General features: G+C 51.7%; 11 protein-coding genes across 11 annotated transcripts; 5 read left to right on the top strand and 6 right to left on the bottom strand.

Annotated features, from left to right (window-relative positions):
* Nucleotides 1-450: 450 nt before the first annotated feature.
* BDZ99DRAFT_481332 (uncharacterized protein) lies at nucleotides 451-1,320 on the bottom strand (the record flags this gene model as incomplete). Its single annotated transcript, XM_033722395.1, has 1 exon — nucleotides 451-1,320. The coding sequence occupies one exon, from the start codon at nucleotides 1,318-1,320 to the stop codon at nucleotides 451-453; it is 870 nt and encodes a 289-aa protein (XP_033571119.1).
* Nucleotides 1,321-2,137: 817 nt separating this feature from the next.
* BDZ99DRAFT_153669 (uncharacterized protein) lies at nucleotides 2,138-2,401 on the top strand. The gene has a single exon (XM_033712810.1). The coding sequence runs from the start codon at nucleotides 2,206-2,208 to the stop codon at nucleotides 2,368-2,370; it is 165 nt and encodes a 54-aa protein (XP_033571118.1). The 5' UTR covers nucleotides 2,138-2,205; the 3' UTR covers nucleotides 2,371-2,401.
* A 523-nt stretch (nucleotides 2,402-2,924) lies between these two features.
* Nucleotides 2,925-5,446, bottom strand: BDZ99DRAFT_502658 (uncharacterized protein; the record flags this gene model as incomplete). Its single annotated transcript, XM_033723908.1, has 2 exons — nucleotides 4,953-5,446; nucleotides 2,925-4,902 (listed from the first exon to the last, which is right to left on the bottom strand). The coding sequence occupies exons 1-2, from the start codon at nucleotides 5,102-5,104 to the stop codon at nucleotides 2,925-2,927; spliced, it is 2,130 nt and encodes a 709-aa protein (XP_033571117.1). The 5' UTR covers nucleotides 5,105-5,446.
* Nucleotides 5,447-6,255: 809 nt separating this feature from the next.
* BDZ99DRAFT_153655 (uncharacterized protein) lies at nucleotides 6,256-7,332 on the top strand. Its single transcript, XM_033712809.1, has 2 exons — nucleotides 6,256-7,084; nucleotides 7,192-7,332. The coding sequence occupies exons 1-2, from the start codon at nucleotides 6,644-6,646 to the stop codon at nucleotides 7,294-7,296; spliced, it is 546 nt and encodes a 181-aa protein (XP_033571116.1). The 5' UTR covers nucleotides 6,256-6,643; the 3' UTR covers nucleotides 7,297-7,332.
* Nucleotides 7,333-7,368: 36 nt separating this feature from the next.
* Nucleotides 7,369-8,414, bottom strand: BDZ99DRAFT_525744 (uncharacterized protein; the record flags this gene model as incomplete). The annotated part of the gene is made up of 4 exons (XM_033726027.1): nucleotides 7,369-7,692; nucleotides 7,767-7,894; nucleotides 7,970-8,083; nucleotides 8,132-8,414. The coding sequence occupies 4 exons, from the start codon at nucleotides 8,412-8,414 to the stop codon at nucleotides 7,369-7,371; spliced, it is 849 nt and encodes a 282-aa protein (XP_033571115.1).
* A 2,640-nt stretch (nucleotides 8,415-11,054) lies between these two features.
* Nucleotides 11,055-13,198, bottom strand: BDZ99DRAFT_511671 (putative GABA permease; the record flags this gene model as incomplete). Its single annotated transcript, XM_033724568.1, has 8 exons — nucleotides 11,055-11,692; nucleotides 11,762-12,079; nucleotides 12,136-12,167; nucleotides 12,219-12,596; nucleotides 12,645-12,727; nucleotides 12,781-12,894; nucleotides 12,946-13,016; nucleotides 13,067-13,198. 8 exons carry the CDS (start codon nucleotides 13,196-13,198, stop codon nucleotides 11,201-11,203), a joined length of 1,620 nt encoding a protein of 539 aa, XP_033571114.1. The 3' UTR covers nucleotides 11,055-11,200.
* Nucleotides 13,199-13,530: 332 nt separating this feature from the next.
* Nucleotides 13,531-15,107, bottom strand: BDZ99DRAFT_452115 (uncharacterized protein; the record flags this gene model as incomplete). The annotated part of the gene is made up of 4 exons (XM_033718251.1): nucleotides 13,531-14,289; nucleotides 14,336-14,703; nucleotides 14,768-14,872; nucleotides 14,931-15,107. The coding sequence occupies 4 exons, from the start codon at nucleotides 15,105-15,107 to the stop codon at nucleotides 13,767-13,769; spliced, it is 1,173 nt and encodes a 390-aa protein (XP_033571113.1). The 3' UTR covers nucleotides 13,531-13,766.
* A 946-nt stretch (nucleotides 15,108-16,053) lies between these two features.
* On the bottom strand, nucleotides 16,054-16,346 carry BDZ99DRAFT_525740 (uncharacterized protein; the record flags this gene model as incomplete). Its single annotated transcript, XM_033726026.1, has 2 exons — nucleotides 16,054-16,187; nucleotides 16,253-16,346. 2 exons carry the CDS (start codon nucleotides 16,344-16,346, stop codon nucleotides 16,054-16,056), a joined length of 228 nt encoding a protein of 75 aa, XP_033571112.1.
* Nucleotides 16,347-17,230: 884 nt separating this feature from the next.
* Nucleotides 17,231-17,625, top strand: BDZ99DRAFT_525739 (uncharacterized protein; the record flags this gene model as incomplete). Its single annotated transcript, XM_033726025.1, has 2 exons — nucleotides 17,231-17,382; nucleotides 17,436-17,625. The coding sequence occupies 2 exons, from the start codon at nucleotides 17,231-17,233 to the stop codon at nucleotides 17,623-17,625; spliced, it is 342 nt and encodes a 113-aa protein (XP_033571111.1).
* Nucleotides 17,626-18,312: 687 nt separating this feature from the next.
* On the top strand, nucleotides 18,313-19,786 carry BDZ99DRAFT_153596 (uncharacterized protein). Its single transcript, XM_033712808.1, has 2 exons — nucleotides 18,313-19,121; nucleotides 19,175-19,786. Exons 1-2 carry the CDS (start codon nucleotides 18,670-18,672, stop codon nucleotides 19,617-19,619), a joined length of 897 nt encoding a protein of 298 aa, XP_033571110.1. The 5' UTR covers nucleotides 18,313-18,669; the 3' UTR covers nucleotides 19,620-19,786.
* A 525-nt stretch (nucleotides 19,787-20,311) lies between these two features.
* On the top strand, nucleotides 20,312-21,366 carry BDZ99DRAFT_153585 (uncharacterized protein). Its single transcript, XM_033712807.1, has 2 exons — nucleotides 20,312-20,904; nucleotides 21,009-21,366. Exons 1-2 carry the CDS (start codon nucleotides 20,487-20,489, stop codon nucleotides 21,257-21,259), a joined length of 669 nt encoding a protein of 222 aa, XP_033571109.1. The 5' UTR covers nucleotides 20,312-20,486; the 3' UTR covers nucleotides 21,260-21,366.
* Nucleotides 21,367-21,639: the final 273 nt, after the last annotated feature.

Below are 21,639 nucleotides of genomic sequence, written 5' to 3'. Positions count from 1 at the left end.
TCAGAATCCCAGCCTCCTAGTTTAGGCTCTCATGTTACAGCAGTACAGCGGTCTAATCTAAAGGCTTTACTCCTTTACATCCTAAGGATTATCAGGTTCGGTAGGCCAAGGTGGTCCAGTACGCCTAGCGCTCTCACGAATTCAAGGTTTGTGATGCGGGCTCTAGAGAATAGCATTTGAATTGATAGTTTATAAAACCCTCAAAGGTGCCGGCCGTATTTACTCGCATGCTAAATTCAAATATCTAATATACAGCCTTCAGAAAAGAGAAACTCCAGTCAACCTTTACCATTCATCCAGAGGTGCCCCACGTACCCAACCTCCTCCCATATTCCAAGGTCCAACTTACGCCCTCGAGAAAAGTGTAATCTCCATCCAAAATCATGATCCATCCAGAGGTGTCTTCCACACCTATCCACTCCTGCAAAACTCCCTCTCAACCCCCCCAAATCATCCCCTCCTCTCCAACTCCTCCATCTTCTCCCGGTTCTTCTTCTCAAACTCGTTCATCCTTACGATCTCTCTCCACGGCACGCTGCCCGGCGCCTCCCGGAACCTCCGCTTGACGTCCATGCAGTATGCCTCCGCCGAGCAAACGCACCACTTCCCCACCAAGACCTCCACCGTCTTGGCCGCTCTTTCCCTCACTTCCAACCCCATCCCACCTTCCGCGCACTTCTTCCGCAACTCCACCCCTTTCTCGCTCTTCTCCCACACCGTCGCCTCCTTCCTCACCGCAAGCACCACAAACTCCAACTTTACCGGCAGATATGGCCACGCTTTGGTTATATCTTGAAATCCCGCCACCGCCTTCTCCCACCTCATCGCCCCCATCATCTGCCCAAACGCCTCGAAAGCGTACAGCTGCACCGCGATGCGCTGCACCTGCGCATAGCTCCGCCGCACCCGCATCCGCGTCAACACGCCGTCGAAGAGCGCCGCCAGCGCCGCCACGTCGAGGGGTTCGCAGTTGTTGACGGGCGCAATGAGGATGTTCCGGAAGTAGAGCGCGGGCCAGAGGACGAGCGGGATGGGACACCACGGCTGTACGGGTAGGTACAAGGTCGTGTACTTGCGCAGGATGGGGAGGGCCTCGTCGTGGATCTGGCGGCAGGTCGCGAGGAGGTTTGCGGCGGGGTTTGGGGCGGGGAGGTCGGTCGCTGTGTTGCAGTCCGAGCACGTGGCGTGGTGCACGGCGTTGTGTTGGCACACGTATGGGGTGACCTCGACGGGGAGGGCCCAGTAGTAGATCTTGTTTCGCAGCTCGGCGGGAAGGTCAAGGAGGCGGAAGGGTCCTGTGATGGTAGAGTGAGTGGCCATTGTGGGCGCGCTTTAGGTGGTTGTTGTGGTGCTTGAGGCTGTTATTGTTGTAGTTGTTGGAAAGAGGAAGAGTAGAGAGTGTGGAGGAGAAAAGAGGTTGTAGCTGTCAAGTGCTAGAAGGATGGAAGGCCTCTCTTATACGTGAGATTGCGCTAGCGTGGTGCTAGCGACTAGCGTGAATCGTATTACTAGAGGGCGGTAGGAGTATGGACTGAAGAAGAAGTAAGGTGATTGACTGTTGTGCGTGTGCTGCCTGTCTGCAGTTAGCGATGTCAGGGCTCTATTCACCCACTTTGCTATGCGCTATAGCATTCGAATCTGACGCCCTGGACTTTCCAGCATATTTGCAGCAAACTGACAGCTTACCTTGAACCCACTACCTTGATTTGTGAAGGGTTTGTGCTTGTCCGGAGCAGAATCGCAAGGTGGTGAGTGCTTTGGCGAAAGCTGATGTTTCAGAAATCTTTGGAGAGGCCGTCATAGTCTAGAGCTGGCCATATGTACCTTTGTTGAGCTATTGGCAGGCCTATAGGGCTACTAGAAAGCATAAGGTGTTGTCGCTGTAGTGAAGTTGAATGTGTAGCTGTGAAGTGTTGGAAGGACGGAAGGCGTAGATTTATAGTTGGGCCCGTGCGAGCCTGAAGTACAGCTAATAGAGGGCGGTAAGACTGTCGATTGTGGACAGAAGGTGAAGTAAGTATGACGCCTGTGGTCATGTGCATGTGTGTTAGCTGGTCGGCATTGTAGACATTTAGTTCATCCAACTGGTACCTTGCACTCGCTAATTTGTGTATTTTAGACCACTCCACCGTCTGAACCTCTGACGCATGGGCATTCCTAAAGTTAGCTGCTGGTTTACTGGTACCTTACTGTCTGCCTTATTTTATGCAAGGCGATTTGTGGGCGGAGCGGGTTGTTAAGGTGTTGTGTTTGGAGAGAAACACTGTTGAGGGTTGGACTATTCGATCGGGTGCCTTATTCCTTGCACTTCTACTTTCCTTTTTGTTGTTGTGTAGGAGCCGTCTAGGAGGGCGCTCTGCTAGACTCTAGAGATGTTTTCAAGAGGTGCATTATAGGTAGAAGTACGGCGCTTAGTGAGGTTGTGAGTGAAGGGCGTTACAAGCTCGACAAGGCTGTGAGGCGTTGGACTCTCTGCCAACACGATAGGGGGTTAGTTTAAGGTCTAGTAGGCGCTTCTATCACTTCACTTCATGAAGCCCTGCTGCTAGAAGAGGTGAAGTAGTCTCGACAGATGGATTAGGTCTGTCACCTTGTCCGTCTGCAGATTGGTGGTGTAGCAAGGAGTTGTCGTCGGTGATCGTCCTGACAGTGAGCGAACTGTTCAGACCTCCTATGAGGTGAAGAGCTTAGGCTGGATATCACAACTTGGATCCGGCGGCGAAGAACAGTGATTTAACTGATGTAGTTAAGCTGGAGATTCGCCAAAGTAAGTGGTTGTTAACATGATAGAGATGGAGGAGTCGACATGAGTCGAGATTGTGGAGTTGAGATGATGGACTTTCACGCTTGAAAAGAACCTCAGAAGGCCATGATCATGGAATCTGATACATGAATTGAACTATGCTACAAGAAGCTGACGCTACCTATGTAAATGCTTCGCTGAACAATTCGACGCCTCTAGCTCTCCTACCAAAAGCAAAAGCGATATTCATTTTCGCGACGGCGTTACCAATCTCGCTTGCCATCCCAATATTGGCACAGACACCGACAATCTGCGAGATTTCGTGCGTTGCCGGCAAGACAGTGTCTAGAATTGAAGAGACGTTTGGACGTTGTCCGTAGAAGCGCTGAATTGTATCGTCTAGGTGATTTTTTTGGGCGCGATGTGACTGCATAAGAGGCCGCTCCGCCGCCGCAAAAGTATCCACATCCATCGGCGTCATCGATTCGTCTGCAACGTTTATGTCTCTGTGGATGGAGAGAGCCGTCAAAGCAAATCCATCTCCATCCGCGGACACGAGAGGATTTGTATTGTCCACCTCCTCATGATCCTCACCATGCAGACTTGAGGTCGCCGACGCTCCCCCAGCAGTATCCATAGGGCACAGTCCGCTCTCTTCCATCCCTTGACTTATGGAATATGGAGACGTTACAAAGATCTGGATACTGATTTCGACACCAGTTTCTCGAAGTTTGGCTGCATGCGTCTTCAGCAGGGCTGTGACAGCCTCGTCAAAGCCGGCGCAAAAGTGTCGTGTGACCCAAATAAAGTCGATTTGCTTCAGTTGCAGGGTTCTGGAAGATGGCCGTTTGGCCACGGCCGCTCTTGCGAGGTGGTCCATGATTGAAAGCGTGAAGGAGACGCCCGTCGAGGAGGCTATGAGGCAGACCTTCTCGTAGTTGGTCCAGGATGGCGGAGCACCGAAGGGCCCGTCAATGATTGCAGTGCGATGGACGCCTTCTTGAGCAGTGGCGATCAGTCTGCGGGTGAAGCGTCGATGAGACAGGACGAAGAGGTCCAAAACGCGGGAGTCCATGTCTAAGTCATCATTGTCGTCTATATCAGCTTCCGCCTCAAAATCTTGCTGGCCGGCTTTCTTAGACACCGAAGTCGTAGGAAAGTAGCAGGTTGCTGGCGTAAACGGGTGGAACTCAAGAAGCCCCAATCTTGGAACGCATGTTCGAATGTGCTGCCCCGGTCTCCAGCTGAAGGGCAGTTCACGGAGACGGAGATGTGTGATCGTACCCTGTCCATGTACGAGAGAATAATCAGTATCTGAATAAGTCTCCACTTCGGCAAGATGACCGAATGAGACACCTCCGCTCGCATGATCCTTGTCCTCAAGTTCAGACGAGATCGCCGCATATCCGCTTCTCCAACCCGCAAATTGAAAGTTGTTGCGAACTACGTTCATCATTCGGAAGAGTATATCGAAGCCGATGATCATCAATGACAGATAGATGTTGTATCGGGCATGCTTCGGGATATGCAGCCAAAGCAGGCAAAGGAATGCCGTGGTCGATACTAAATGATTGAGGTAGAACCATTTGTAAGCCCAGCGTCTGAGAGGAAGCATACTCGTAACCGCAATCCACACCAAGACACCATACGCACCAAGCCCGTGTCTTACTACCTTCATCATGTTTAACTCAGTCCGGACTACGCCATATGATATCCACAGGGAGAAGAAATAGCCCATATGCACGGTGGTGCAGATGAACAGTATTCGGCCGATCCAGCGATGCGCCCAGTTGATTCTCTCGTATGAGAACCCCGCGAGGGTATTGAGAGGGCCAAACTTGGTAGCGAGGAGGTAGATTAGCGGAATTTGGGTGATGGAAACCCATCCGGCGCGGAAGGCGATGTCCTCGATGAAATGGGTCGATGATGTGGGTGTACGGATGACTCTGATCATGAAACCAATGACAGTCGCGTATGTCGCGAGGAGAAAAATCTTTCCAGAAGAGAATCGGGAATACTGGATCCATGAGATATCGAGAGATGGCGGAATTGAGAGTGATCCAACGCCGGTAGCGAATGCTTGAGTCCGTCCAAGCAAATTATGAATGGAGGACAACGTCGGACTAATCTCAGGGAGTTCCAAGTCTCCAATACTCAAGCTAGAAGATCTGTCAGCCACGAAAGAGAATCGGAATGAGTTCTGGCGTACCGTTGACGAGCGATGTACCATCCTAGCGCCCGGAAGCATGCCTTCAGCAAGACCAACGCCAAAACAACACATAGAAATGATACAGCAACTTGTTGATTGTCCTTCGAAAGACCATGGGAATGTCCCTCATGTCTTTTCGTTGCAAACATCATTGTAAAAGTCACGGTCGAGACGAGTGTGCATGTTCGGTCGTCGGAGTTTGCGTTGTAATAACTAGGTGTCCGCAAACATTCGGACAGTGAGAAATTGATACGGCGCTTATATGAGTATGGCTTCTTGATGAGGTATCTCGACAAGTCTACGCGGCTCCTCGTACGCTGGTGATGGATGTCCTCGGAGAAAGTCGCCAATTCTTGCGGCGATTTTGACTCTTCTCTTGGTTTGTCTTTGTTCGCGACCGGCCAGTAGAGACCAGTCAACTTGACTAATGCTAACAAGATGAGCTCTCAGTCGTGTTTGGATGCACTGACGAGCTTGAGATGGAGAAAAGATGGAGGATGAGTTCATGAAGTGCAGAAGGAGTCCCCAAAGCCGGAAACCAAGTAGTCATGAACCTTGGCTCTTCTTGAACGTAAGCAAAGCTTATTCACTATGCTCTCTTTGGCATAGCCGAATGCAAAGGCGTTAGAATGGACCGTCTCGGATGTAAACTTGCTCAATTGCGCGCAATGCGGATGCCGGCCAATAGCAACGTGCCATTATTGAAGAATGAACAAAGAAAACCCCCTGACAAACGTGCGCCTATAGAATTCGTGTATAAGCTGTAAGCGGCGGGACGTCGTGTGTTTATGGACGATTTCGCGATGGGATGAGGGTTGAAGGGCAATGGGGCTGAAAAGCGATGACTTCAGTCAGGTGTTTTCGCGATGTGCCAAATGGGGGTAATTCACGTGAGACGTCATCCCAACAATCTCTGGCATCAAACGTCCTTCAAGCACTGAAACCCTTTCGGATGATTTGGCTATTTCAATTGACTTTCGGTGCGGTCAATCGTATTGCGGCTCGCCTTAGATCTTTGACTGAGCTTCCAGTGTCTACACCGTAAGACCTCCCAAATGTGAATGGCCATAAAGACCTTCGATCTCTTCTAACACGTGGAATCAAGTGCCTACTAAAAGTGACATATGTGATTGCTTCCACTGGTCTCGATAGTGCAGCCTTATTATAAGCAGCGATTTTCTCAACTATCTAGGTACTTCTCCTCTCAACAACCACCACTTTGGCACGGTAGTAAGTTCGTCTCGGTACCCCGCTTTCATACTGCATAGTCCAATACTCCACCAGATACTCCCAATCAGTACTCCATCGATGAACTCGCTAACAAACGCCTTAATTTACATGCCAGGTACTAAGATGTCTGACTACTTCCACAAGCCCTTCCGTCCCATCGACCTGCCCGCCGAGCTCCGCGTGGAGGTCTACTACTGGACCCTAGCCACCACTCCCGTCGAGCCTTTCCGAGCCACTTGGTGCGACTGTACAGTCTGTACCGACAACAACAACCTCCACCACCCCCTCGAACGAACCGAAGTCGGCGAACCTTCCACCCGAAGCAACCTCTTCGTGGCCTGCAAGCAGGTCCACGCCGAAGCCGCGTGGTCCTCTACAGGCGCGGAATCTCCGAGTGCCCCGCCATCTGCTGTCCAGATCGTCTTGGCGATGTCGTGGAGTACTGTTTACAATTCGAGCGGATGATTATCTCAACACACCGCGCTAAAGACCCCTCTTGGTCAATCATTCCCGGCACTGTCGTAGAAGTGGTCGGCCGCGTTATGAACCGCACTGAGAGCTTGGGGGCTGTAGACAAGAAAATCACAATCAGCTTCCCGGGTGTGGAGGCTGGCAAGCCAGGTGAGCTGATTGACAATCTTTCTGACGATCTGTCAGCAGCGGAGCAGCGCCTGCGCAAGACTCCGGTGGTGGAGAAGTGGCGTGTCGTGCTTGCTGTGCATTGCCAATGGAAGGAGAAGAAGAACAGGCACTTGGAGGTGCTTTGTGGGGAGGAGCGGTCTGAAACCTCTCAGGTCCCAGGGTATGAGAAAGGCATGTCGGAATTGATTTCGGATTGGTTGCAACGCGGTCCTGGCGAACGCATCAGGCCGCACTTCGAGAACATTGGGTTTGAATTCGAGGTACGCTACAAGTAGGGGAGTTATAGGTAATTTACATGACACATTTTGAGGGCGTTGAGGGCACTTAATATTCTATTTCTGGAGTTTGCTGACAAAAGAAACAACAGAATACAGAACTACGTCGTAAGTTCAGGCACATGAACATACCATTGCTCGAGCTCGACCTCTGCTCTCATGATGCCACCGTAAGGAGTGGCTCAGCTAGCAAGTAAAGGGTCAGGCAAGAGACAGCCTAATCCTCACTATATCAAAATATGACTTCCCACTCAACTACGCCGTTGCGCTCATTTCTCCGCCGGATTTCTGGGATGCTTCAATCTAGGCTGCAACCCAACGCCTCTTTCCCTCGTCCAGCTATCCAACCGTTCCCAATCGACGCATACTCGCGAGCTATTCGTCTTCGTCTTCGGCTTCCTGGTATGCTCCTCGCCCTCTTCAGGCCATTGAAACGAATACAGTGCGACATTCGCGGCGCACATCAGGCTTAGGCGGATGGACTCGATACAATGATTCAAATGTGCCAACTCGTAAGCGTTCTCGGGGTCGGCTGGGGAGGTAGACAGATGTGGGTAGTAGTGATAGGAGTGGAGGTACAGTTTCAGACGGCGCTGTAGCGGTCAGCTTCTCTGTTCCGCCGATGCGAGGGACGAAAAAAAATAGAGTCAAAGAGTGGGAGTCATACCAAGCAATGCAGTTCATGGTATACGCCAAGTGAAGTCATGTATCCGCCCCCTTCAAACATATCCACAGATTGCTCAGGATTCTCGCCGGCTAGGGACATTTCTTCGTAGGATGAGCGCATGAGTGCGGCTGCGAGGGTCGATGTCAATCATAGCGGGACTACTGAGCGGATGAAGATGTGAGGAAGGAAGAAAGGTAGCATACGCGTCACCAGATTCAACCACTTCTCATCATGCTCTTTGGATGGCATGCCGCCCATCGCTTCGTCATATTGCGCGGACTTCACTGTCATGCGGGAGAGAGCGGACTTTGCAGGCGCTACGGAGGTCAATTTGCATAGCCACGAAGAATCGGAGAAGAGCTCACAATAAGAGGAGTCGAGAGGAGATAAAATGTCGGACGGTCGATCTTCGAATACACAATCACCTCGGAAGGCGACAGTGGCGAGGAAACTGAGTAGAACGAGGAAACATAGGGTAATGAACGTCGTATAAATGAGGAGGTACTGAGTAAACTGAGACACTGTGCAATATTCATCGCTCTCTAAATCCGGTATTCTATCTCCATCGTCGAAGGATAACGAGGAGGGAAGAGCGGAGCTTTCGCAAGAGTCTTTCGCTTGGAGCTTTGAGTATTTTACTTCACTCATGATATACGCTACTAAGAAGAAGCAGTACGGATGGACTTCAAAATGGGGAGACGAAGATTTTAGAGCGAGCTGAAAGCAATGCGATGCCGTAGTAGGGTAAGATCTCGAAGCTGGCAGATATGCATCCTCGCCAACCTTCATTATCCTCGACGTGGACCTTCCCACACCATTACACCAACCAGGATACGACATGCTGTACAACTACTTCTGTAAATCTTCGTGTCAAAATCTTCGTGTCAATCCCACGACCTCGTGATTGTTATTGCACCCGAGGCGATCACAGGTCCTACTTGAGGTTCACCGGCCGATATCGAGAATGATCCCCAGCATGCAGTGTGGACTGATAGCAAGGTTGCTTCACGACTAAATGAGTGGACTGATTGCCGAGCTATGCAGGAGCGGGCCGCATCCTGCAAGCCACTCGTCTGACGTGAGATCGCACAAATTGCGGGGGTGGTACTATGCTCACCGCATCCCAGTGAACGATAAGGCATGTTCATGGAATATCCTCCGACCTATCCCCTCCCAAAGGCGGTCAAGATCCTCTGGCAAGTCCAGAAAAGAGAAGATATGATATTAGGAATGTGACCAGATGACGGTCTCGCAAAAGCTAGGGGATTTGGAGATCGCAGTTTGGGTACTAGAGTTTGGAGTAGTACGATGAGAGCAGAGTTCTGCTACACTTCAACGTTGAAACTACTAACGAGACGTGGTCATCATATCTTGATGCTCTTAAGCAGAACAACATCGAGATATCTTCACAGTTCATCCATCCCCTTTGCTCAACCATTTCACCAGCGAGAAGATATACTTTTCAGTATCTCCAAAACGACTCCCAACAAGCCGAACAGGCCCCAAGGGCACAACATGCAATTTCAAAAGCTCACCCTTCTTCTCTTGGAGTTCTCTGCATTGCCAACGCTCGCCCTATTTGCTGAAGGTCACCCAATCGAAGCGATCGACGATGGTAAGATTCCTAGAATATCCGTGAAATCATCACGCTAATGCACACTATAGGCGACGTCTGTCCTACAAAGCCCCCAACGGGAGGCTCAGATATTTCTATCGATGGTGTCACGTGTCTGTAACTATCAAATCCTCGGGTTGTTGAGTGGAGGGAGCCTGTAGCAAGGGTAAGGCATCTTTATTGGAGATTAGGATAGCAGTGTCGGAGACGATCAATGCCTGAACATTTCAATATATTCTGTGATGCTGTCTCAATGCCTTAATCTAAACTCCGCCCGGTCAAGTCTAGGGTCTTGATGAGGCATGATGTACATGCGTGATGCAACTTGGGCCTAGAAGAGAGCATTATGTTGACGACCTATCCTGAATTTCGATCCTTGAATGAGTAGGGTTGACAAAAAGAGAAGAAATGTCCCTGCCCATGCTAAGAATGCTATTTGCTCTATAGCTTGTTGGTCTTATAGAACAAGGTGTACCGGGAAGCAACTTGAGTCTACGTTTCTGCAGGCCGCCGTTGCAGATATCTATGCAAACTCTGTTTCGTAATCCCCTGCCTTAGCCCATTCTTGGTCCGATGCTGTTCCTTAGTAGATAGTGCTGGATGCTGGCAAGCACAGCATCAACGACGTGGACTGGTGACTCGTTCCCAGAAGAAGAGTTGGGTTGAACAGCGTTAGGATTTCAAATGACACGGCAAAGAACCGAGTTTTGTGTCCAGTACCGCAACATAAAATGGAACTCAAATACGACAAATGCTTCCAGCCCCCAGCTCCAGTTCCCAAATACGAACCCGTCTCCGCACTTACGACTTCAGCCTCCAATATTCTCTTGTCAAGCCACTCACAAAACTTCGTCCGGTTTCGTAAAGTCCGACTACCCGACAAGCACCACCACGATTGCAAGAATCTGTCAACATGAAAAGCCTACACATCATTATCATCGCCCTATTCGCTGGCTTCGCCGTAGCTCGGCCAATCGTCGACAACGGTGATAATGGTAAACGCCCTAGCCCTTGGATAATTTATTGATGTACCTCATTGACTCATAGTATAGTCGAAAGTTGCGATGGCGCTGTGCATCAGCCCGGTGAAAAACCGACTACAGGTGTCCAGTGTCTGTAGAGAGTGAAGCATTCGGAGAGCTTGACCGGAGGTAACAGAATGTCCGCAAGAGCATTGAACGGTAGTGCCAACGGAGGCGAAAACAGCGTTATCCTGGGCATTCAATCTATTCTTGCTTCAGCTCCATTGTCCCCTGTGAGACCTGTGTAAACCAAGAGACGCGAAGTACGGCAAGGATGCCCAAGAGGGTATGGCGTTGTTCTTTGTGTCTCCCACTACAAACCTCGCGGATGAAAGATACGAGATCCTGCATTTGGAATGGGGGTAAGTGTGAGGAGTTTGGCCGCCGCATCGTATACGCATACAGTACCTAGTTTGGAATGTAGGACAAGCAAAATGGATTCTTCAGCTTCACCCCGGCTCTGAGCAATGTCAAAGCCAGACCCTGCGCATGCGTCTTGACCGACATTCTAGGCTTCATGCCGTGTCACCGCCTTGAAGAGCTCGTGGCCATCCATCTCGCGTCCTCCGTCTGTGAAAATCTGCAAATAACTGGTTCACACTTTCATTCGAGCGAGCGCAATCAATCATGTCTTAATTCCTAATGCATTTCGCACCAAGTCTACTGTATATTGTTGACGCATATCACGCTGAGGTAGCATCAAATGGCATCTCTATCCCCTTTTCGAATTCTCCTCCGAAGCGCTTTGATGCGCTCCGCAGACCCGTATTGCCGAGTCGAAAGCCTTTCCTCAGCCCTCACTTGCTCGCATCCACTTCCACAACCGGGCCCGTGTACGACCGATTGCCCCAAACCAGGTAGTACACCACCCCAAAGATCAGTACGGCACCCACCATGAGCGAGCTGTAGTTCATCAGATCTGGCGTCGGGTTTGCCTGCGTCGGCCAGAAGCTGAAGACCAGCATGACGAAGAGATAGATGCATCCAAACGCGTTTACGATGGTTCCTAGCGGCTCCGGGATCTTCCAGGGGCCCCAGACAAGGTGGTCGGAGTCGATGGTATTGCGGAGAGTCGTGTCGGACGCGGAGTAGGGCCTGACGCCGCCGGTGAGTCGGCGGTAGAGGAGAAGGCTGTTACCGAGGAGATAGGAGGTGTACAGGCCGTTAATGGCCAGGGAGACGACATCGTTGAAAGCCACGGCGGAGCCGAGACCGATTAGGGAGAGGAGAATGGCGGTGATCATGGTCAGGGCGATAGATACTAGGGGTAGGGTGGTTCTGGGCTCAATCTGATTTCTGAGTTTAGCGCTTGATTTGGTGATGTGACTCTTTCGTAAGGATAAAGGGGACTGACTTGCCTTGCTCAACGTTGCCCAGCCAGGAGTCCCTCGATCACGTGCAAACGCCCAAGTCATGCGCGAAGCCGTGGCGACGAAGCTGATAGTTGCGCAGATGTTCAGGGTCGTGATGAGGGCGGCCATAGTCAAAGCCCCGGGCAAAGAACCAACCGCCTGTTTGAATATTGCCATGAATGGATAGCCGTAGGGACTAGTGAGGACTTCGTCGGCATTACCGAGACAAAAGAGCGCGGCAATGAGCATCCCGAGTCCGAGGGTTCCGTTGAGTAGGACACTGAAGACCATTGCACGCGGAACATTGAGGGCCGGGTTGTGTATCTAAAATTATGGATATTACTATCAGTCAAACAGATCAACTAGTATATATAACATACCTCTTCCGACATGTGGACTGCGCTATCCGCGCCTATCAACGTCAGCAGCGGAATAAATCTGAGGAGCTCTGCAATGATCTTACCCAGAAGATTGAAAGTTTGACCAACCGTCCCCACCATGAACGAAAGACCCTGTGTCGGCCATTTCCCTCCATTGTAGAAGGATGTAAACACCAACTTAGCATGTCCATGCGGGCCGAAGTAAACCAACGGAATCAGGATGGCGAAGAAGCCGAAAGTGTGTAAGATCAGAATGAGACTCTCAATGTTCGGCAGAAGCCTGCTAATGACCGTGTTCACGGAGATTGCGAAGACGATGGTAGCCCAGTAGAAAAGCATCGTCTGCCACGCCTTGGGGGCGTAGTCGCCATCGTTCATGATGATAAGTCCTTCGATGAGAGTGGCGCAAAGAAAGCATCCGGATGCAACGATTGCTTGCCAGCCGGTGACGGTGAGCCAGCCTGGACGAGTCAGCTTTGTGGAGTGGGATTTTGGGTTTGAGATCCTACCAACGAGATAGCTGAGGATTTTGCGGGATGATTTCGGGGCAAGCATAGAGACCCAGTGATACTGGCCTCCTGCCGTGGGCGCCCTGGATGAAGCGGTCAGCGATGATGTACTATTGAGTGCTTCGAAGGATCTTACATGGATGCCAACTCGCCCATCGTGGCGAACGTCGTCGCGGTACCAGCCCAGACCAGCATGTATTCGTAGACCGAGCCAGCGTACCCGCCATTGTTGAAGCTGATGGAGAAAAGACTGCTCAGGGGTTAGATTTCGAAGCCTTCAAATCTGCGGTCATGTGCTCACAGCAAAACTCCCTCCCAAGTGATCATGACGGTGCAAGCAAACGCCAGCATGGAGACGAACCCAAAGTTGCGCTAATCTTCTCATCAGTCAATGCAAATATGAGCTTTGAAGAATTGTATACCTTCAACACAGGCTTCTTCCCTAGTCGCGCGAGATCCTGATTGTCCTTCTCCTGTCTCGAGGGCTCTGCCGGGTGCTCCGCGACCGCCACACCTTTGTCGTCCAGAGAGCGGAGCTGCATCGAGCCCGCCATGATTTGCGATGAGGTGTCTTCGAGCGGGGTCTGCAGTGAGCAGGCAGATGTTCGAGACAGGTTGTGTCGTTGATGTTGAAGTTGAAAGGTTCCTACACGGGATTCGAGGTTGCACTAGCGTTGTGGAAGTTGACGCGCGTGGTTGGCGGACCGAACGACGCAGAGGATCTGTGTTACTAACTCGCATTCCGCTGCGTTGACCTACCGGAGCGGTATCGCAAACGATATAGTAGGATTTACTCTTATTCTGATTGGTCTCTAACACGCGGATGCAATACTTACTTCTTCTATGCATCATGTACTGCAAGGTGCCTCTGCACTCAACGCGTAACCTCCCAAATACGAAATGTAAGAATTAATCTTCTTCGTAACATGTGAACTAGCATGCCGAAGACCGTCGCACGCTACGCATCAGAACATAAAGGGTTGCAGCATCTCGTTGCACAGGACCGTATTCCAGATCCCACTAGCCACCCTGGCGCGGTGCCACTCCAGACCCTCTCACAGAGAGTGCAGATGATCAATCCCTAGCAACGCTGTGCACCCCGACTTCTACCACCTTCCTTCACTACGCGTGTTCGTGCTCCGCTGTCCCGCTGCTAACCCTGTAGCTAGTCGTATGCCGAATGATCTTTGTACGGCTAGACTGACTCTCGCGATCCCACCCCCCACCACCTTGACCCTCCTGACCTGCATCTGAAGACACCACGGCGTGGCTCCAGCCCTTGCCTGGGGGTACGACGGGAAGCGCGGTGAGTTCGTGATCGTCTGACTCCAATGCAAAGCTGTCCGTAGCGGCGGTGGAACTGGAGAACTTGCTGGCCTTCTTGGGACCCGAGCCGTACGTGGCGGTCGAGCCTTTGGTGCCGTAGGTACCGGTGACCGTACCTGCGCGGCGCCGCTGTATGTCGTGGATGCCGAGCATGCCGGAGCTGGCGCCCTCGATGAACGGGCGGAGGTAGGGGCCGCAGGCTGTGATGATGCCCAGGGTTTGGATGATGGTGACGAGGAGGGCGAAGGTCCAGGAGATGAAGGGGTCCTCGGTTCGAGTATACATGGTGGCTAGCTGGCCTATGGATGCGGTCACGACCCTGCAGCTGTCAGTCTTCACCCGTAGATTTGGTTTGACAGACTCACAGAAGCCTGCTCATGAAAAAGGCGATGGTGATGGCTTTTTGCTTCAATTCGAGTTGAAGCCCGAGTATTATCAAACTCGGGAAAATCGCGAGAGTTGAGTCGATGACGATGTTTAATACTTCGACGTAGGTGTAAAAGGCAAGGCGATGGATGCATCGATTGTTGACGAATATCCACGGGTTAGGAAGACGGCACTGAAAAGCGAAGCCGAAGACCGAAGAGGCCATCCAAATCGTACTCGTTGCGCCAATAGAGTATGCGAATCTTTGCTGCTTAATGTCCGGAGTGATTGAGATGATGAATGAGATGATGGAGAACTTCGCGAAGAACTGCCCGAGCACGAAAAGGATTGTAAAGGCGTAGATTGACTAAAATCAAATAAGCAGACGATTCGACAACCTGACATCGGGTCGCAAAAAGGCTGGTGTTTACCTTCTGCTGCGCAACGCTCTGGGTGCTAATGAACTGGCTTTCTAGCTGACCGAGGCCATGTCCTACGCCTATAGAGACCGCAACCGTTTGAAGAATTGACAAAACCTGAAGGAATGGTAAGTCGAGGGACGTGGCGTTCATGTATCAGCTTGAAAATACTTACCATGGAGGCCAAAATGAAGGCATCGTCTATCCCAAACGATCGCGATTTCACCCATCTACTGAACAAACGTGTTAGTATGATCCCAGTGATAAGAACTACGCAAAACCATCCGAAAACGTTGATCAGGGACCGATGATCGTCTCTGGAGTCTAGAGGGTGTGAATGCGAGTCCTCCATTGTGTCCATTTGGCACCGCGAAGGGTCTGATTTCGCTCCAAGATAACCACGAAGATGCCTTTCACGCCCAGGATGGCACCATTGACGGGTGCTACAACAACGGTGCTCATGTAACACCAACCGGCGTGTCGATGCACGAACACGAGGCGTCTGCTCGACCACGGTAGTGACTAGACTACCCCAATCAGCAGACGTCACGGTAAGGAAATGAATGCATTTCCACTTCTGGCCGATTGTATTCAGCGCTTTTACGGGACTTTGCAGGCACGAGTTCGGCCTTCGAGGGGTCCTCAACGTGTTCTAGGCCTGCAATAACGGGGTGCCACCGCAACGGTGTGGCTCAGCCTGTGCCGCCTCACAGCGGCTAAGGCGTCGAAGCAGTCACCCACAGGCATGTCAAGCTGTACTTACCCTACCTCGTAACTCACACGGCGTAGCTCAAATTCAGGCCTTCGGCCTACCCCTCTTCTTAAGATCTGCCGAAATAGGGCAGATCCAGCCCCTTGGCGGTGCAATATGCAGGTACAAGAGCGCGAAGATCCAGAACATCTTCGCAAAGGGTTGACGAGGAGACTGATTAAGTGGAAGTTGAAGAAGAAAAGGAAAAGTGGAGTACACGCGCGAAAATTTCGCAAAAGTGAAGCACTTCCAGTATCAGTTACTTTTGATAAGACTGCCTCAATTTTTCCGCTATCAACTCATCGACACCACCAGACGATCCAAATGAGGGCCCCAGCCGCCTCCATCTGCGGCACTGATCAATAGCTTGTTACCCCCCTGGACTAATTCAACGAGCCAAACTTGAGCTCCCTGGCTCGTTGCCAGATTCAGAGGGTAGAAATGCTATTCTCTGCGCAGCACCCCGTTTACGGTCACATCTGCATACCGTTCGCCCCTATCGCCATTCCAATGCGTTATGCTGATTGTTGTGCGCGTGTTAACATAGCTATGAAGCTTCCCGGACGCTTTCGACGTGGTCGGGGAAGAGGTGGTTGGTGCTGGCGACGGAGAGGTAGTCGGCGGACAAGAGGTTGATGCGGAGAGGGACCATCGGAGGCATGCGGGGGTCCATACGTTTGTCTATTCAAATGGAGTCAGTAGACACAGGATGATTCGAAGAATGTTGTACTCAAAGGGAGGCTCACAGCTGTCCAGGTCGCCCCCGGAATGATTTGCAGCGAGCAGCAAGCCCGCCTCACCACCGCGAAAAAAGACGGGAAGGGCGGCAAGCAAACACATTCTGGGGATCTCATTGCTCTCTCGCCGAGTAGAAGTTGGTGACGGGAGTCTTTTCAATCCTTCGCATTCACCTACACGGGGTTCTCTATCAACATTCCCGCCACTTCCTCCGCTCCATCATAGTATGGTATCCCTGCTTCCTACGCCGCCGATTATCGATACTGAAAGATGAACATAAATGGTGAACAAGGTTCCCCAGAAGAAAGGTGCACAGGGGTCGAATGTTATGCCGAGCGGCTGAGTAGCGTTTGCGGGGGTTCTGCGGGTATGCACGAACATCCGATTGGGCTGATCGAACGAGCTGCAAATGACAATGTTTTGTTTCAAGCGGCCCTGATTAGATGGAAACATGAAAACAAATAATTTACGTGATGCGTCGTGGGCGAGAGGGGATACTGATGCTGCGAGGGCTCCTTGATTTGCCGACTTGAGCACAGCGTCACGGAGGTCCGTTCACGATCCATCACAAACCAACCTCGACCATTGAATGGAACCTCTACTGTTCCTGTTCCTCTGCGTCTTCCCCAAGTGAGAATTGACACGCCAGGAAGAAAAATACGTAATACCTTTTCCGATGTCTTCCCTGTGGTCTGCCTCGAGCCTGGACCACGGTTCCACCCCGATCTCAATTTCATTCCATTCGGCGTCATATGCTACTTTGGAGTCGCGAAAAAGGTTCGAGATGTCCTCCTGACATTTTGTGCTTGGTTTGCGTTTGCGGGGATGTCACGACCGTCGCACCTGTGTCTTTTACCGCGCTGTCAACAACTCATTTATGAGTACCGCTTTCCGGTCTTCTAAACCCAGCAATTCAAATTCGAAGATTTGAAAGAAGAGAACACAGCTTCAAGAGGATATTCAATCATACCAACGACACCAGCACGATGCAGCTACCAACCACAACTCTTAGCCTCTTCCTATCGCTCCTAGGCTACGTCTCCGCCTACAACATCTGGACATGCTCGGAACCAAACTTTGGGGGGGAGTGCCGACTCATCACCACCGGGTGGGGAGGATGTAACGACTTGGGCGACTGGTATGAAGCGTCCTCACGATATTCCTCCTCTACTTTCACTCATAGCAACGCAGGGGCAAGCAGATATCGTCAATCGGTCCTGATAGTGGAGGCTGGTGCGACTTTTGGCCAGCCGGGAGTCCGTCATGTCATACAACGGCCGGATACTGGAAGTACATCACGTACCCGGGCATCGCAGATCTGGGGGCGGATGCGCCTGCTTTGAATAAGAACGTCGGGACCTATTATTGCTATGCAAGTTGAAGAGAGCAGTGAGCTGAATAGGACCTCGAGTTGGCAGGCCATGAGAAGTCTAAGGTCGATGAGGAGCTGATGGATGATGATGGTGTTGTTTCGCGATGCCGCAAAGGGGGAGGCAAAAAATTGGCGGGGGAATAGTGTGGTTTTGTGCTCGGCAGCACCAAGATTAGCAAACTTTCCACATTCCTACAGCCTGTAAACAGCTGCTGCCCAGATTTCTCGTCGTGAGGTACATATAATTAAGAGGTATAGTTTGCAGTGATGTCATGCAAGTGGTCCTCTCATCCGGGAGCAAATGAATTGATTTCAAGACGCTGGTGTGCTGGTGTTTTCTTTCATGTGAGCAACAGGGGCGTCTGTAGCGTCGGAGCGGCCTCCACCAGCAAACAGCGGGGCGCCCGAAAGCTTGTTCACGGCTGCATTAGTTTTACACGGAGACAAGATTGCGATCCTTTTGCGACGAGGAGTTGAAGGAATTGACTCCGAGTAACAGATTCTGCGCTGTGCTGTTCGTCTGGTAGAACTCCGTCCCTCGGCACTGGTCAGTGAATGCATCCCCTTCGCACCCCCTTTACCCGTGACAGTGAATCGCTGCCATATCAAGCAGCCCAAGGCGAGTAGTGACTCGGGATTGGCCAGCTCTCGCAGGGCATCTAGGGACGAAAATCACCTGTCCCGACTCACCACCACGATTTGCTCGCCCTCGATATCACCACGCTCGCTACTGTTCCGTCCTTCGTTCATTCCCCAGCCCGTATGCCCTTCTTTGATACTCCTGCGACGTCCTCCATTGCTCCTCGCCCGTGCGGGAAATGACGACCGACGATACGAGATAGCCGGCTTCACCGCGAGACTCCGATCGATCCTTCAGGACCGCGCCTTCGCGACTGGCTCTCCCTCCAATTCACTCGGCGATACCTGCCCTCGCCAGCGCATCGCCGTCGAGGACTTCTAGACACTCGGCCGCGCCGTGTCTTCTCCCATCAACCGCATCTCCAAGCTGCACGCGACATCTTTACCACGACGACGCGATAACGACTGCCGACCATGCAATTCACCGCTCTCGTCCTCTCCGTCTCCGGACTACTCCTCTCGAGCCGAGCCTCCGCCCAGTCTGTCATTGACTACACCAAGCTGCCGGCGTGCGCCAAACAATGCTCCATCCTCTCCCAAGCCGAAGCCAACTGCGTCCCGCCCGCGGCACCCGTCACGAACCAAGATACCTACCAGTCCTGCTTCTGCCAGAGCGGACTTCTCACAACCCTCAAGACCTCGCCGTCCCTCTGCCAATCGTCCGCCACCAATACCATTTGTACTCCCCAGGACGCAACGACGATTGAACAATACTACGTCGCCTTATGCAATGGCCCAACGGTGCAGCCGGCCGAGACTACCACGACTACAACTTCAACCGCGACAAGTACAGCCGCCGGCACTGCAACAGGGACAGCTTCTGCGGGTAATAAGGGCGTGAGCGAGAATTCGAGCAACAACGATTGGTGAGTGCCTACAATCCACAGACCGCCGAACCACAAGCACTAACGTCTCCCAGGTTCTCCACACACTGGAAATGGGTCGTCATGCTGATAGTCATCTTCCTCTTCATGATTATTGCCTCCGTCCTCGGAGTCTGGCTCAAACGACGCCATCGCCGTCGTGCGGACGCTCGCCGCGCAAATATGGCTGCCTCGGATGCCCCTGTCGCTGATGCTGCCTTCCACGATGCCGTCGCAAAAGACATGGCTATGTCAGGCGTCCTTCCCACTCCTCCTCCGGTCCGTACTCGCTCTGGCACCATGACATCTAGGGGCTCCTCGAGACTATCGAAGCACCACCCCCCATCGGACCCGGTCGTCTGGGGCCCCCATCAGTACGCGAGTACATGGAACGATGGGAGTCAACAGGATTACGTGCGTCAGCCGAAAGCGCAGGCATTTGGACGCCATGAACAGGTGAACGAGGCGGAGCCTAGCCACTTGAGGGAGGTCAAGTTGTGAGCGCTGAAGCGTTGAGAGATGGTGTTTGGAGAACTATTGTTTGGAAAGGAGTTTTGGGCCTTGTTTGGGGTCTGGAACGTGCTGGTTCTCACGGCGTTGAGCGTCATGTACTTCCTGATTGAGATTGTCTCTCGGGATCCCTTCTAGGTAGAAGGGCTATTAATGTCTCATGCATTCCATGACTGATTTATGACTAATTCTGATCTACTGATGGTAATCGCCTAAAGGGTGCTTTAAGTAAAGGTATCTATTACGAGCTGCTCTACATGTTTTGAACTAACTTGATCTGTGCTTTCAAGCTGTTTCCTGGGATCGTTGCATGGATTTTGGCTTATGGAGTATTCACGTAGACGAGATCTTGGTGGTATTCGATTTGATCACGTGATAAGTGCCATTATTCGAATCTGCAAAGGATGCATTCTTCCACATAGCATTCGTGACTTCTCTCGCATAGTTCACGAGAATCTTTTTCTTAGGCGCGAAACCATTGCTTCTTTGGGCTCCTGTTCTACATGACTCGCGGCTTGGCGCGGAATTTGACCACCAACCAGCCATTATTCTCAGCCATATCACAAATAGCATCCCGCCTTCCCAAATCCTCGGATTCCTGCAGTAGTAGCAGCTACCTAATGGGAGTCATCCACCATGCGACAAACCAATTCTCAGCAAACTTGCGCTGACTCACGATGCGCAAACCACGGTTGCATGCACCCACTTTAACCATTATTGCGCAATCGCGCCCTATGAGGCGATCCTCGAAGAGATTCATAATCCACCAAGCGGCCGCAAAGGCATCAATCTCGAACCAACACCAATAATTACACCTCCCTCATCCAGTGAAAGGGCGCTCAGCCTCAACAACTCAAGATGCCGCTCGTGCTCAGTAAAGTCACGGAGCAGGACCTCCTCGCCTTCACGCACATCTGCAACGCCGCCTTCAACACCGGCATGGCCTCCAAACTCGTCCCGAAGCCCATCACCTCCGAGAAATTCGCATCGCAAGTGGAGAAGCACCGGCATTCTTTCTTGAACGACGCCGACGTCACGCACCTCAAAGTCATCGACACCGATATCGAGCCAAATGCGGAGACGGGCCAGATGATCGCGTGCGCGAAGTGGAGGATTAATCTGAAGGAGCGGACGGTGGAAGAGGTGGAAGCGACGTTGCCGAAGCCGCCGGAGGGAGAGGGGGCGCAGGAGGGTGGAAGGGGGCTGGCGGAGAGAGAGTTTGTGACGTATCTGGCGACTTCGAGGAGGGAGTGGATGGGGAGGAGGCCGTTTTATTGTGAGTGCTTTTCTCTTGATTTCATGAATTTTTGAAAGAATGTTTAGGATGCTTCAAAAGTGCTTCGAGGGTTTCGAGTTGGAGAGACGGCTGACTTGATGTAGTCCTCCATCTCCTCGTCACTCTCCCACACCATCATCGCCGCGGCGCAGGCACTCTGCTGCTGAAATGGGGTCTGGATCAGGCTGATGCGGCAGGCCTACCGACTTATCTTGAAGCATCGGAGATGGGGCGCCCATTGTATGCAAGGTTGGGGTTTGAACCCAAGAAAGAGACGCGGTTTGATTTGAGTAGGTATGGGGGGTCAGAGGGGGTGGAGATCAATACGGCGATGGTTAGGCCGGTACCGTCTTAAAGCATTGAATTTTGGTCATGGTCACATTATTATGGCTCACGCTAATATGAAATTGGGCGATCTCTGATATCTTCACCGTGATGGATTGTGAGAAGATGGACCTCCTAATCGAACTACTTGTGTTTTCTAGGCCACTCCATGATGCGGGTTCGATACTATTGGAGCTTTACAATGCCGGTGCCGGTAAAGACGGTGAGCTACCTCCAACATGCGCAAAGTAGGGCCGCTCCAGAAATCCATCAACTTACTTTTCATATCGAAGCAATAGCAATCTCATTACACTCCTCATATCACAGTTCCCTCCGCTTCTTCCAAATCCAGGAAGCAAGCTTCGAAGAGCCTTCGATAAGTGGTCCCTCCTCCCCAATTTCCTCGTCTCC

The sequence above is a fragment of the Mytilinidion resinicola genome (genome assembly GCF_010093595.1).
Source record: "Mytilinidion resinicola strain CBS 304.34 unplaced genomic scaffold BDZ99scaffold_23, whole genome shotgun sequence".
NCBI lineage: Eukaryota > Fungi > Ascomycota > Dothideomycetes > Mytilinidiales > Mytilinidiaceae > Mytilinidion > Mytilinidion resinicola.
Note: the sequence above shows the minus strand (reverse complement) of the source record. Positions and strands in the feature narration are given on the sequence as shown.